The sequence below is a fragment of the Bolinopsis microptera genome, chromosome 7 (assembly GCF_026151205.1).
Source record: "Bolinopsis microptera isolate Bmic1 chromosome 7, MBARI_Bmic_1.0, whole genome shotgun sequence".
Lineage (NCBI taxonomy): Eukaryota > Metazoa > Ctenophora > Tentaculata > Lobata > Bolinopsidae > Bolinopsis > Bolinopsis microptera.
Window position 1 is genome coordinate 1650142 of NC_087078.1, and position 12948 is coordinate 1663089.

The window sequence follows — 12948 nt, forward strand, 5'->3', positions numbered from 1 at the left end:
CCGTTTGTGACGTATCATCTCCCTCCAAAGTTTGCGGTCACTAGCCATCTCGCTCGCTCCTTCTAGGTCTATGTCAGTGTTTCCTGTAAACGCTGCAGCATCTTCCAACAAACATTTCCTCCAGTTCTTTCTTGGACGGGTAGGTAATAGGTATGTGATATGATTTCTCATGTAACATGATACTCCCTTCTTATTTGAGCTGACGAAGGGACACATTTTTTACTAAAACGGCTATTTGACTTGAGATTATTATTAAGAATGAATATTGGTTACTCAAGAGAGATTGAAGTTACACTCTCTGTAATCCTAACTGCTACTCGAAATTTTGACTCATGCGAATAGATTGAGTTGATAGCGCTACCCGAGAATAATAATTCAAAAATTCACATACTCACTTTAAAAGCATTAACTCCTAACGGGGGGGGGGGGGGGGGGGGGGGGGGGGGAGCCTCCTTACATTATTCATATTACAACTTTAACTCTATTTCATGGACCAGAGATCTACCACTGCCTCATCCTCGGCCCCAACCAAAATAAGTGCCACAATTTTTGTAAAACTGGCAGAATACCTGGGAGTTACTCTTCATATTAAAGTATATTATCCTAGTAATTTAACCACAAGCATGATGCATCATAGCCCTGTGCGTAAGCGAAGTGTGCATGTCTGCCTTTTTCTTATTTAGCCATGTGAAGCCCCATTAGCCCATGTTATAAAACAACGACAAATTATAACAACTACTGAATTTTCCCTTGAGTTACTAGACTCGCTTGATGAATTGAAGCGGTTTCCTTCCGCTACTTCAATTGCAACGTTTAGGTAACCATGAGTCAAAATTCATCGTCTCCCTTCAGGGACAATAACAAGTTAATAACACTAAGATATATCCCAGGAGAAGGCGGAAAGAACCGGAACTTATCAAGGGGGCGAAGTCAGACGGGGAACTCACAGTCACCCAGAAACAAGAGTAACTCGGATAACCAGGACGCTTTGGATTCTATTCTCAACGATTCCCGTGCCCCGACTACGGTATGTTGGCTTTTTTGTTTCCTCGTAATGCTGTACAACGTTTCGTTAGACTACAGTTATGAATAGAATTTAGCAGAAAGGCTAGTGCTTTTGTCGTTGGAATAGCGTTAATAGTAGGCGGTTAGAATTACGGTTAGCTCAAACTGTTAATCAGAAATTAGGATAGTTTGTTCAAGGAATTAACCATTTGAAACCACAAAAAAACGTGAAAAGGCATGCAACCATGACAACCATGTAAAGGATATGAACCACGGAAGTCGCATTTGGACCCTTCAAAAAGTGAAATTTTGACCTCAATCAATCTCGAACAAAGAAGGGCAAGTTTTCATAACTAATTTTTTGTGATCAGCGGTAATAACCGCTTTTTTTACGCTAAAAAAGCGCTTATTGATAAAACCCACTGTTATTTGGCGATTATAAAGCGATTATAAACGGTCCCGTTAATAAACGATTAAAAACGATTATAATCGCTTTTTCCATAAAATATTTTTGCAAAAGCGATTATTAGCGCTTTAAAAGCGACAATAAATCGCGAATTAAAATTATTAGTGATAAAAAAACGCTTTTATTTTAGGGTTGTCGATTATTATCGCTCCGTAAGCGCTTTTCAAAAAAACGCTTATAAACCGTTTTTTGGACCGTTTTTAAAACGCTTTTAATCGACTATAAGCGATTATATTCACTAGGGAAAGTTCCAAATTAAAAAGCGCCTACTAATCGTTAAAAAAACGCTTTTTTATTTTAAGTTAATAAGCGGTTTAAATCGATTATAAAACGATTATAAGCGACAATAAGCGATTTTTTGAAATCTGCTAAAAAGCGATATTTTCACTATGATCAGCGCTTATAACCGCTTTTCTTGAAATTTTCCTACTGAAAAGCGTTTATAAGCGCTTATTTATTTGCTGTCTATAAGCGATTATAAACGATTATAAGCGCTTTTTTAAGTATTTGAAACGAGGAAAAAATTGTCAGGTACGAGATATTATAAGCGATTATAAGTGATTATAAAGTATCGTAAATGTTATTGTCTTCAATTGTCGCTTATAAGCGATTATAAACGATGAAAAGCGCTTTTTGACGCATTTTAAAACTATGATCAAAATATGTTTTGATTTGATTTATTTGGGGTATATAAGCGATTATGTAAGCGGGGTATATAAGCGATTATAAACGATTATGAGCGCTTGATTTTTTACGTATTTGGAACGAGGACACAATTAACAACAAAATTACGCGATATTATAATAATAGTCCAGTTATTAATGGACATTTATGGAAATGAACCTGCAAATTTTCAGATACTCACGAAACTTTGCACAGACCTTCCAAAAGGTATGAATAAACGATTTTCGGTTGGAGAAATTTTTTACCATGGGGAAAACCCAGGAGGGCCACGCCCATATTGATCCAATAATGTAACTGACCCTTTGCTTCTGAAAGTCGTAGAGACTTCAAAATAGGCTTAAACGAAGCCGCATATGCATGTTTATATAGAAGTTATTGATCAACACATGGCCTAAAATCCTTACTTTTCGAGAAATTCGCCAAAAACCATTTTGGGCGTGGCGCTGAGCCCATTTTACTAACTTTTGATATGATCGTGATAGAGTCTTCGGATAGAGTGCAAAAGAACCGCAATTGGCATATTTATATATGACTTATGAAGAAACATGTGCCTTAAAGTGCTTACTTTTTCAGTTATTGGCGGAAACTGATTTTCGGTTCCAGAAATCATGCAAAAATATGGGTATCTGGTAAATTGGGCTATGAAGGCCCTAGAGATTTTTGAATGGGTGCAAATTGTGCAGAATGGCCATGTTTATATACAACTTATGAAGCAATATGTACCCTAAAATGCTCACTTTTCGAGTTATTAACATAGAACGGGAGGCAAAAATGGCTGATATAACCAATTTTGCTCTATTTCGTGAAAATTTTCTCTGGTTTTCCCCCAAATAACTCGAAAAGTGAGCATTTTAGGGTACATATTGCTTCATAAGTTGTATATAAACATGGCCATTCTGCACAATTTGCACTCATTCAAAAATCTCTAGGGCCTTCATAGCCCAATTTACCAGATACCCATATTTTTGCATGATTTCTGGAACCGAAAATCAGTTTTTCGCCAATAACTGAAAAAGTAAGCACTTTAAGGCACATGTTTCTTCATAAGTCATATGTAAATATGCCAATTGCGGTTCTTTTTCACTTTGTCCGAAGACTCTATCACGATTATATCAAAAGTTAGCAAATTGGCTCAGCGCCTCGCCCAAAATGGTTTTTGGCGAATTTCTCGAAAATTAAGGATTTTAGGCCATGTGTTGATCAATAACTTCTATATAAACATGCATATGCGGCTTCGTTTAAGCCTATTTTGAAGTCTCTACGACCTTCAGAAGCAAAGGGTCGGTTACGTTATTGGGTCAATATGTGCGTGGCCCTCCTGGGTTTTCCCCATGGTAAAAAATGTCTCCAACCGAAAATCGTTTATTCATACCTTTGGGAAGGTCTGTGCAAAGTTTCGTGAGTATCTGAAAATTTGCAGGTTCATTTCCATAAATGACTGGACTATAAGCGATTATAAGGTATTATAAATGACATAGCTCGGCGCGCTCATACTAAATCGCTCGCCCAAATTTTAAGAAAATTCTTGTGAAAAGGCCCTTTGGGTATGAAATTGATCTGAATCGATGTATTTTTGGACGCTAATTCCGAATCACCCCCCCATGACGTAGGGTAAAAATGCTTCCCTGGAGAGTTATAAGCAAAAAAACCGTTTTGGTCACGTGACAGGCTAGTAAAACATGAATTCTAGGGAAGCTTGGGATTTTTTGCACATCTGCCAATATTTTCGCAGCAAATTGGAAATAAAAGATATATCTTTTGCCGTCATGACGATAATTTGCGTTTTGATTTTTAATAATTTGCGTTTTGATAAATTACAACCGCTTCTTAATCTTGAGTTAATTTCATTTGTTTCACTATATGTTATATGGAAATATATGGTTACACTGTACACATTGACATAATATTTAGCGATCTATCTTAATCCTTGTTGCCAGAGAACTGAAAGTTTGCAACCACAAAAATTGTACAACGATGATAAGATGTTGGTAATAAGGAGAAGGAGAAGGAGAAGGAGAAGGAGAAGGAGAAGGAGAAGGACAAGGAGAAAGACAAGGAGAAGGACAAGAACAAAGACAAGGAGACAAGGACAAGGACAAGGAGACAAGGCCAAGGACAAGGCCAAGGACAAGGAGACAAGGACAAGGAGACAAGGACAAGGAGACAAGGAAAAGGAGACAAGGACAAGGAGACAAGGACAAGGAGACAAGGACAAGGAGACAAAGACAAGGAGACAAAGACAAGGAGACAAGGACAAGGAGACAAGGACAATGAGACTAGGACAAGGACAAGGACAAGGACAAGGAGACAAGGACAAGGAGACAAGGAAAAGGAGACAAGGACAAGGAGACAAGGAGACACGGAGCCAAGGAGACAAGGAGACAAGGAGACAAGGAGACATGGAGACAATGAGACAAGGAGACAAGGACAAATAGACAAGGGCAAGGACACAAGGAGACAAGGACACAAGGAGACAAGGACACAAGGAGACAAGGACACAAGGACACAAGGACACAAGGATACAATGAGACAAGGAGACACGGAGACAAGGAGACAAGGACACAAGGACACAAGGAGACAAGGAGACAAGGAGACAAGGAGACAAGGAGACAAGGACACAAGGAGACAAGGAGACAAGGACACAAGGAGACAAGGACACAAGGAGACAAGGAGACAATGAAACAAGGAGACAAGGAGAAGGAAAAGGAGATCAAATGAGGTTATTCTCTTGCCGACACATGAACACAAAGTGCACATCTCTCAGTAACACTTCTACTAATACTTATAGCTATAATCTATATAGAACTAGTAACATGGTCGCCTTTCATCCGTTTACGAATACGTTTATGATACCGCGTGTTTCAAGATTTTCCGTGAGGCCGGGATTGAAACTGATTACGCGTACGATTTATTTAACTAGCAAGCCGTCGGCTAGAGAATAACAACAATTTGATATGATACTCCGTCTCCGTCTCCGTCTCCGTCTCCGTCTCCGTCTCCGTCTCCGTCTCCGTCTCCGTCTCCGTCTCCGTCTCCGTCTCCGTCTCCGTCTCCGTCTTCTTTTTGAATTCGATTGTTTAGGGCTAGGGCGCGGCTCGGGTTAGGGTTGTGGTAAGGGTATCGGATAGCTTCGTCTCCGTCTCCGTCTCCGTCTCCGCCCCCGTATCCGTATCCGTCTCCGTCTCCTCCTCCTTCTCCTTTTCCTTTTTTGAATTCGATTGTTTAGGGCTAGGGCTCGGGTTAGGGTTGTGGTAAGGGTATCGGATAGCTTCGGGATAATATATTATGGTTGTTAGGGTTGGGATTAGGGTTTATGTAAAACCGTTTTGTACGGCTGCAAAACTATAGAAACCTTGTATCACGTCGTGACCCCCATCGTTACCTGGGGACCCCAGGCTATTATGTTTCATAAAGAATAAAGATTCGGTGGAATGACAGGCTGAGCGCCGCCCAGTAACCCCCATCGTCGTTTTACTTTACCCCTGTAGAGTTTCTACGATACAGGGGAGCCGCGCACCTGTGCGCGGCGGGTCATACAACGTATGACAATAAAAACCAAAGTCACATGAAATTTTTGGGCGAGCAAATTAGCGAATTAATAAAAGCCAGTTCGGCAAGGCCCAATAGTGCATTTTGCTGCGATCTACGTGGTTGTGAGAAGAATTATTTGATGCGCGGCGCAGTCCAGTCTAGTAGTGCATCGCTCTACAAGTAATTGTTCTACTTTATTGTATATCTAGGTAGTGCGTCATCGACAGTGAGCCGCGCGTGCCGACTGTAGGATGGTTTTTTAGCGCTAATTTCGGCCAGCACAATTTTCTTCAAACAAATACCCAGGAACCCTGACCGGATGGGGCTTAACTTTGAAAGTAAAAGAGTTGGAGACTTCCGGTTTTTTGTAACATGTTCCTCTTGAAAATTCAAGACAACGTAATTGTTGAGTTATCTCAAAATCTCCAGAAAAGTCCCCTTTCGGGCCGATCAAAAGTTTGCAACTTTAACTTTGCGGATTCCTGTACTCTGGTTGGCTGAATTGTGTCACGTGGTAGCTGCCTGAACATTGGAATGCGCCACGCGTGCAAATCATGCTTGTTGTCGCGCGCGAGGTCAAGCCGTCTGTTTAAATTAAACCAACTCTAGTGCCACCACCAGCCGGTAACTTTTCCTGGGTAGATATTAAGTATCCTTCCCGACCTCCGATTGCAACAAAAATTGGTAATCTTACTCATAGACTTACAAGGAAAGTGTCCGAAAAGTTTAAAGCATATCCAACCATCAGACATTATGTTACAGCTAAACGCAGCGTATTTTGCCCCATTTTGATCACTATATCAACTCCAATATCCACCAAATTTTTCGGACAGTTGTGAAAGCCCTATTGGAAGGTCGTCGCCAATTTTCAGAATGATCTCATGCAAGGAACTGAAGATATATCCAAATAATACGACAAAAATCAACGAATTTGGTCAAATTTGGTCAAATTACGCGACTTTTACAGCTAATTTTGCTCCAAAAGCCGCGCACCATCAAATATGGCACCTAGGCGAAACTCACTGATCTTTCCAAAAAGGTACATTGACAAATTTGGTATTGTGAAAATTCTCACAGTCTCTAGAAAACAATGGTACAAACATTTTTAAAATCCGAGCAAGTTTATTTTTATGGTGCACCCCCTAGTCACTAGTATATCCCAGAGTGGTGTTTGGCAATTAGATAAATTGATGGTGCGTGGTTTAACCGCGGCAAAATTTTTGTTGAAATTCTTGTTAAAATTCTGCACGCCTAATATAAACAATTATAACGTGCGTCTTACCTGGGGACCTCAGGCTATTATATTCATAATAGAGATTCGGCGGAATGACAGGCTGAGCGCCGCCCAGTAACGTGCGTCAAATACCACTCTGGGATACAATAAAGTAGAACTAGAACAATTACTTGTAGCGCGATGCACTACTGGGCTGCGCCGCGCATCAAATAATCCTTCTCGCAACCACGTAGATTGCGGCAAAATGCCGAGCTGGCTTTTACTAATTCGCTCGCCCAAAAATTTCATGTGACTTTGGTTTTATTGTCATACGTTGTATGACCCGCCGCGCACAATTGCGCAGCTCCCCCTGTATCGTAGAAACTCTACAGGGGTATAATGAAACAACGATGGGGGTACAAGGTTTTTATAGTTTTGCAGCCGTAAAAAACGGTTTTACATAAACCCTAATCACAGGAGGAGCAATGCGTGGGCGCGATTGCAGCAGTTAGTGCCCGTTTGTAGCAGTCAGTGCCCGTTTGTAGCAGTTAGTGCCAGTTTGTGGCAGTAAGTGCCAGTTTGTAGCAGTTAGTAGCAGTTTGTAGCAGTTTGTGGCAGTTTCTTTGCACTTTGCTCCTCCTGCGTAATCCCAACCCTAACGACCATAATATATAACCCCGAAGCTATCCGATACCCTTACCACAACCCTTATTCCCGAGCCCTAGCCCTAAATAATCGAATTCAAAAAGGAAAAGGAGAAGGAGAAGGAGACGGAGACGGGGACGGAGACGGAGACGGAGACGGAGACGGAGACGGAGATGGAGACGGAGACGTTACCTGGGGACCTCCGGCTATCGCGTAATTTTTGTTGTTAATTGTGTCCTCGTTCCAAATACGTAAAAAATCAAGCGCTCATAATCGTTTATAATCGCTTATATACCCCGCTTACATAATCGCTTATATACCCCAAATAAATCAAATCAAAACATATTTTGATTTCTCTTGGAGAATTTCTCTTTAGACTCTTAACTTGCGAACAAATTGAAGCAGCAAACTTTAGGCTAGAAACTTTATTGAATTGAAATAATCATTCCACGTAACAACGTCTTCTTCAGTTCTCAAATTATTTGTTATATAGTAGTGTTGAAAGTATTAAAACATATTTTGATCATAGTTTTAAAATGCGTCAAAAAGCGCTTTTCATCGTTTATAATCGCTTATAAATGTTATTGTCTTCAATTGTCGCTTATAATATAAGCGACAATTGAAGACAATAACATTTACGATACTTTATAATCACTTATAATCGCTTATAATATCTCGTACCTGACAATTTTTTCCTCGTTTCAAATACTTAAAAAAGCGCTTATAATCGTTTATAATCGCTTATAGACAGCAAATAAATAAGCGCTTATAAACGCTTTTCAGTAGGAAAATTTCAAGAAAAGCGGTTATAAGCGCTGATCATAGTGAAAATATCGCTTTTTAGCAGATTTCAAAAAATCGCTTATTGTCGCTTATAATCGTTTTATAATCGATTTAAACCGCTTATTAACTTAAAATAAAAAAGCGTTTTTTTAACGATTAGTAGGCGCTTTTTAATTTGGAACTTTCCCTAGTGAATATAATCGCTTATAGTCGATTAAAAGCGTTTTAAAAACGGTCCAAAAAACGGTTTATAAGCGTTTTTTTGAAAAGCGCTTACGGAGCGATAATAATCGACAACCCTAAAATAAAAGCGTTTTTTTATCACTAATAATTTTAATTCGCGATTTATTGTCGCTTTTAAAGCGCTAATAATCGCTTTTGCAAAAATATTTTATGGAAAAAGCGATTATAATCGTTTTTAATCGTTTATTAACGGGACCGTTTATAATCGCTTTATAATCGCCAAATAACGGTGGGTTTTATCAATAAGCGCTTTTTTAGCGTAAAAAAAGCGGTTATTACCGCTGATCACAAAAAATTAGTTATGGAAACTTGCCCAAAGAAGAAATAACAATGATAAGTATGAGATTCGTATATCGGGCCGATCTGGTATTCGATGTGTTTTACTCAGGTTGGGTCGGTTTTAATTTGAAAAATTTAGGCTGTAAGAAAAGGACACCAGCTGTTTGAATGACCAAACATTTTAGTTTAATATAGAAAACTGTACATTTGGAAAATATTTTAACAGTTTTGATAAAATTCCAAAATTGTTAACTACAAAACAGTTAAACAGTGTTACGTGATAGCTCTTTTTCTAATTACGTTTACATTATCACAATACTTTCAATATAAAACCATTTACGATTAAATTAAATTAACCTATTTCAGTGTATATCATAACGTTAGTTCATGGTTGATGTGAACATACCCTTCATATAATATTCAAATTAATACTAAGTCCTGATAACTAAACACAAAAATACCCTTCTAAAGCTTTCCCATTCAATACACAACAGTGCTAAGCACTATAACTGGTGCAGGTGTATTGGAAATATCAAATAATTGTTTAGATCAGCTTTTGATCTCTCGTGGGATGAACTGCAAGTACAGGTTTAAAGGTTTCTGTATCATTGCAATGATACGTGTCACTCTCTCCGGTTGATAAGCTACCACTTCAAAGTTGTAGATTAGCTTTGCCACGGCCATTTTCAATTCTGTGATGGCAAAGTTCTGTCCAATGCAGTTGCGGTTACCTGTTATCAGATGGATTATTTTATTAAATAGCACAATTAGAATACAATTTTTATGGCTAACTAGGGTATTTTAATGTAATTCTTGTGCCCTTAATCGACCGTTTTTAGTTCATAATGATAAAGGACATTCAAAATCAAAATATAGCCTAATATGTTTTCACTGATCATCGCTAATGATGTATCGTCTTTGTTAACAAAAATCGGTCGAATGATTATTTAATTTTAATTGATACTAACCTACACTGAAGGGGATGTAGCTGTAAGGATCACGGTTTTTAGAATTTTCTCGATTAAAACGTTCTGGTCGAAATTCATTTGGTTCATCCCAGAACTCTTCCACTCGATGTAAAGCATCAATCATAATGGCTACGTTTGTTCCTCTGGGTAGCCGAATTCCATCTGAAGTCAGATTTTTGTCTGTCAATACTTCATAATTTATAAGCTCAACTTATCTCTCACAATACTACCTAACCTCTAGACAACCCCAAACGAATCTGAAACTAACACTGGCCCGTGGCCAGGCCCCAGGGTAACACTAACTGTGTTTAAACTTACCGATGTCCACTTCGTTGTGAAGGTGTCTCCCGATCATGGGTACAGGAGGTCTCATTCTTAAACATTCCTTGATACACAAAGAAAAATAAGACAGATCGTTGATCTGCTGCTGAGTTACATATTCATCACCACCACCATTGTCAAAGACTTCTTTAATTTCTTCGTAACATTTGGCCATATGCTCTGGATTCTGAGACAGCAGGAACAAACTAAAGCTAACACCACTAGCTGTAGTATCGTGTCCTTCAAATATGAAAACGTTTGCTTCCTCAAGGACATCCTCCATCGATAGGTTTCTACCATCTTCGTATCTAAAGATAGCGGGATTACAATTTATGCTCTCTTTATAAGTAATAATCAATACAAATCAATGATCATGTCCGCTCTGATCTAATCAGACTTAAATTTTATTAAATTTTTAACTTCTATTTTAAACGATTGATGTAACAGGAAACTCACTTGACGGTGAGTAATACATCAAGAAAGCTAAGATTCGTGGCATCCTTCAGTATATCTGGGTTCCTCAAATGAGCTTCTTTGCGATCTTCTATGATCTTCCTACTGATTTCCAAAAATCTATCTTTGAGTTGTAGATATTCAGCGCCCATTGTCGTATTGTTAAAGAGTCTGTCAGAGTACTGCATCGGGTCAAAAACTCTGTTGCTTATCATTATGGACATCCTGAAAATCCAAGTTGTGATAAAGTAGTGATAATAAATGGTATTTTTTAATAAATTGTGATTATACCTTCATTGGCAACCTTTTTATCATTAAAATATGATGCATTACAAAATCTACTTACCGATACATAATTGCGGCGTATTCATCATATTGAGTTTGGCAGTTTGTTTCATAATGTACAAGACATCTTAGAATGGTGTCCAGAGTCATAGCCAATGCCTTGGGGAAGATCTCGACTGGCTCCGCGCCATTTTCCCTAAACTGCTTGACCATGACGTTCGTGGTCTCATTGAAAATGTCGAGATAACTTTTTAGCAAGTCAAAATGAAAAGAGGGAGTCAGCATTTTCCGCCTAGTAAACCACTTTTTCCCTTTTGAAAAGAGAAGCCCATCTCCTAACCAGTCAATTGCGAATCTAAAATACAAAGTTTTTTATTTCTCAGAAATTAATGCTATTGTCTCACAAGTTCAGTTGCATCTTAACTTATAGAATTTACATCAAATATCAACAATAATAATTTACCTGTACAGCCACGTCTTCTCTGGCTTGTCCTTGAACAAAGTTCGGATGGTTTTTGGATGTGATGTTATCACGAAGTTGTATGGTCCAAATCTGAAATAAAGACTTTATAGTCAACCGTTATCATTTATCAAGTTTGAAATAAAGAGCTTTTTTTTCATTAAAAATCTCAAAACAAAGTGACTTTTACAAATATTTATGAATCACGCGTAGCCATTGTGTTGAACCAAGTCACGTGACCCTGATGTCACAAGTTTCTGGTTTATTAGTTAGAAAAGCAAACCTGATCCTATATATTTTAGGATAGATAGTGCCCCATTTTTGTAACCAGTCTGCTCCTTCATTTGAATACAGCGTGTTTCCTGGCGACTTGATGTGTCCAAAAATGAAGTCTATATCTGAATGAAGTGATGACTGTTATAACTTATAGTATGAAGAGAGGGTGGAAGAGAGGGAAAGAATAAGAGAGGGTGGCTATGTTGATATATGTCAACAGGGTGAATAATTGTGGAAGTTGATCATTAGGATTGAATATTGATTGACGAATGAATTAACTTGAATACTTTACCTGAGGGAACTGGGATTGACTTGTTTCGGTACAACTGGCCGCTGACAGAAAACCACCATTTCATAACCAGTAGAACTAGAGCACTTCCAAATATGAGCAGAACCGTCGTCACCCCCATGCTTACTTTCGGAGTTTCAAAAAGTTAAAAGATGTGAAAGTGCCCAATATATGGATTATGGACTTGTGTAATAAGTTCATAATAGGCTTCATCAGATTTTCTAGTCAGTGTTACAGTATACGGAGTTTAAGCAGCCGTGATAATTTGGGGTTCTACATTATATTTGTATGGATCATTAGAAGTACCGCTCAGATGGACAACAACAGTTTCCTGTGAGTGTTCAGCTTACGACACTGATCGGTATGTAGTTATGTAAATACTGGTACAACCTGCTCAGTCGAAATCCGCAGCAAAATTGTCAAGCGATCAAGTTACGTATATAAAACAAAATTATGAAACATCTACAGCAAAGATTAAGGAACCACAGTCAAACTTAATTAACGTGATTTTCAAGCACAGCATGGCAGTTAAACTTCCTAAATGGCAGTTCAACTTCTTGAGAAACCCTTTCATCAGATAGTATGTAGCAAGCGTGGCATGATGTCAGAGTGGGCCCACTGTGACTTAGATGTAATTTTATCACAGATAAAGCTGCGAGGGAGAGAGAGAGAGAGAGAGAGTGTGAGACAAAATGCCAATCTAGGTCAGGGCAGCTTAGTGTCGGGATCAAATTAGACCTCGTTTATATTGCAGATAGAGCAGATGCAATGATAAATGATAGAAATAAATCACCAAATTACACCACTTACCGCAGGCCGATTTAGAAAATTTGTTATTTAAAAAAATTTGTTATAAAGACTTCCTCTAACCTCTTATCTTACAGTACCCTAACTCTTAATTCTTGCCGTTTTCTTGATTAAGCGATTTTCAAATTACAAACAGACAAACGGACAGGTGCAGTTTCTACCATTATTATTAGTGATGATTATTATAAATTATCGTAACAATCATACAGAGACATAGAAATAAAGTGGCAAAAAGTCTCC

At 38.5% G+C, this 12948-nt stretch overlaps 3 protein-coding genes across 4 annotated transcripts in view; 1 reads left to right on the forward strand and 2 right to left on the reverse strand.

Moving 5' to 3' along the window:
* LOC134818897 (uncharacterized) overlaps nt 1–8045 on the reverse strand; it is an 89125-nt gene extending 81080 nt beyond the window's left edge. The window contains exon 1 of the mRNA XM_063828609.1: nt 8017–8045. The gene's annotated coding sequence lies outside the window, so the exon portion shown is untranslated. The remainder of the gene's footprint in view (nt 1–8016) is intronic.
* The window catches only part of LOC134818896 (protein diaphanous homolog 1-like), a 78920-nt gene that overhangs the window by 49467 nt on the left and 16505 nt on the right, over nt 1–12948 (forward strand). For both annotated transcript variants that reach the window (XM_063828606.1, XM_063828607.1), the window contains one exon: nt 891–1027. In XM_063828606.1, coding sequence (XP_063684676.1) covers nt 891–1027 — 137 coding nt within the window. The remainder of the gene's footprint in view (nt 1–890; nt 1028–12948) is intronic.
* Nucleotides 8906–12023, reverse strand: LOC134818899 (cytochrome P450 4F2-like). The gene is made up of 8 exons (XM_063828611.1): nt 11905–12023; nt 11620–11734; nt 11340–11429; nt 10938–11231; nt 10595–10816; nt 10136–10446; nt 9818–9979; nt 8906–9580 (listed from the first exon to the last, which is right to left on the reverse strand). The coding sequence occupies exons 1-8, from the start codon at nt 12020–12022 to the stop codon at nt 9399–9401; spliced, it is 1494 nt and encodes a 497-aa protein (XP_063684681.1). The 5' UTR covers nt 12023; the 3' UTR covers nt 8906–9398.

Bases quoted from the DNA above. Each gene is read 5' to 3' on its own strand.
- LOC134818899 (XM_063828611.1), bottom strand. From the start codon at position 12,022: ATGGGGGTGACGACGGTTCTGCTCATATTTGGAAGTGCTCTAGTTCTA. The intron at 11,232-11,339 runs GTAAATTATTAT...TTTGTATTTTAG, and splicing joins GAGAAGACGTGGCTGTACAG to ATTCGCAATTGACTGGTTAG. The intron at 10,447-10,594 runs GTGAGTTTCCTG...CGCTATCTTTAG, and splicing joins GATGTATTACTCACCGTCAA to ATACGAAGATGGTAGAAACC.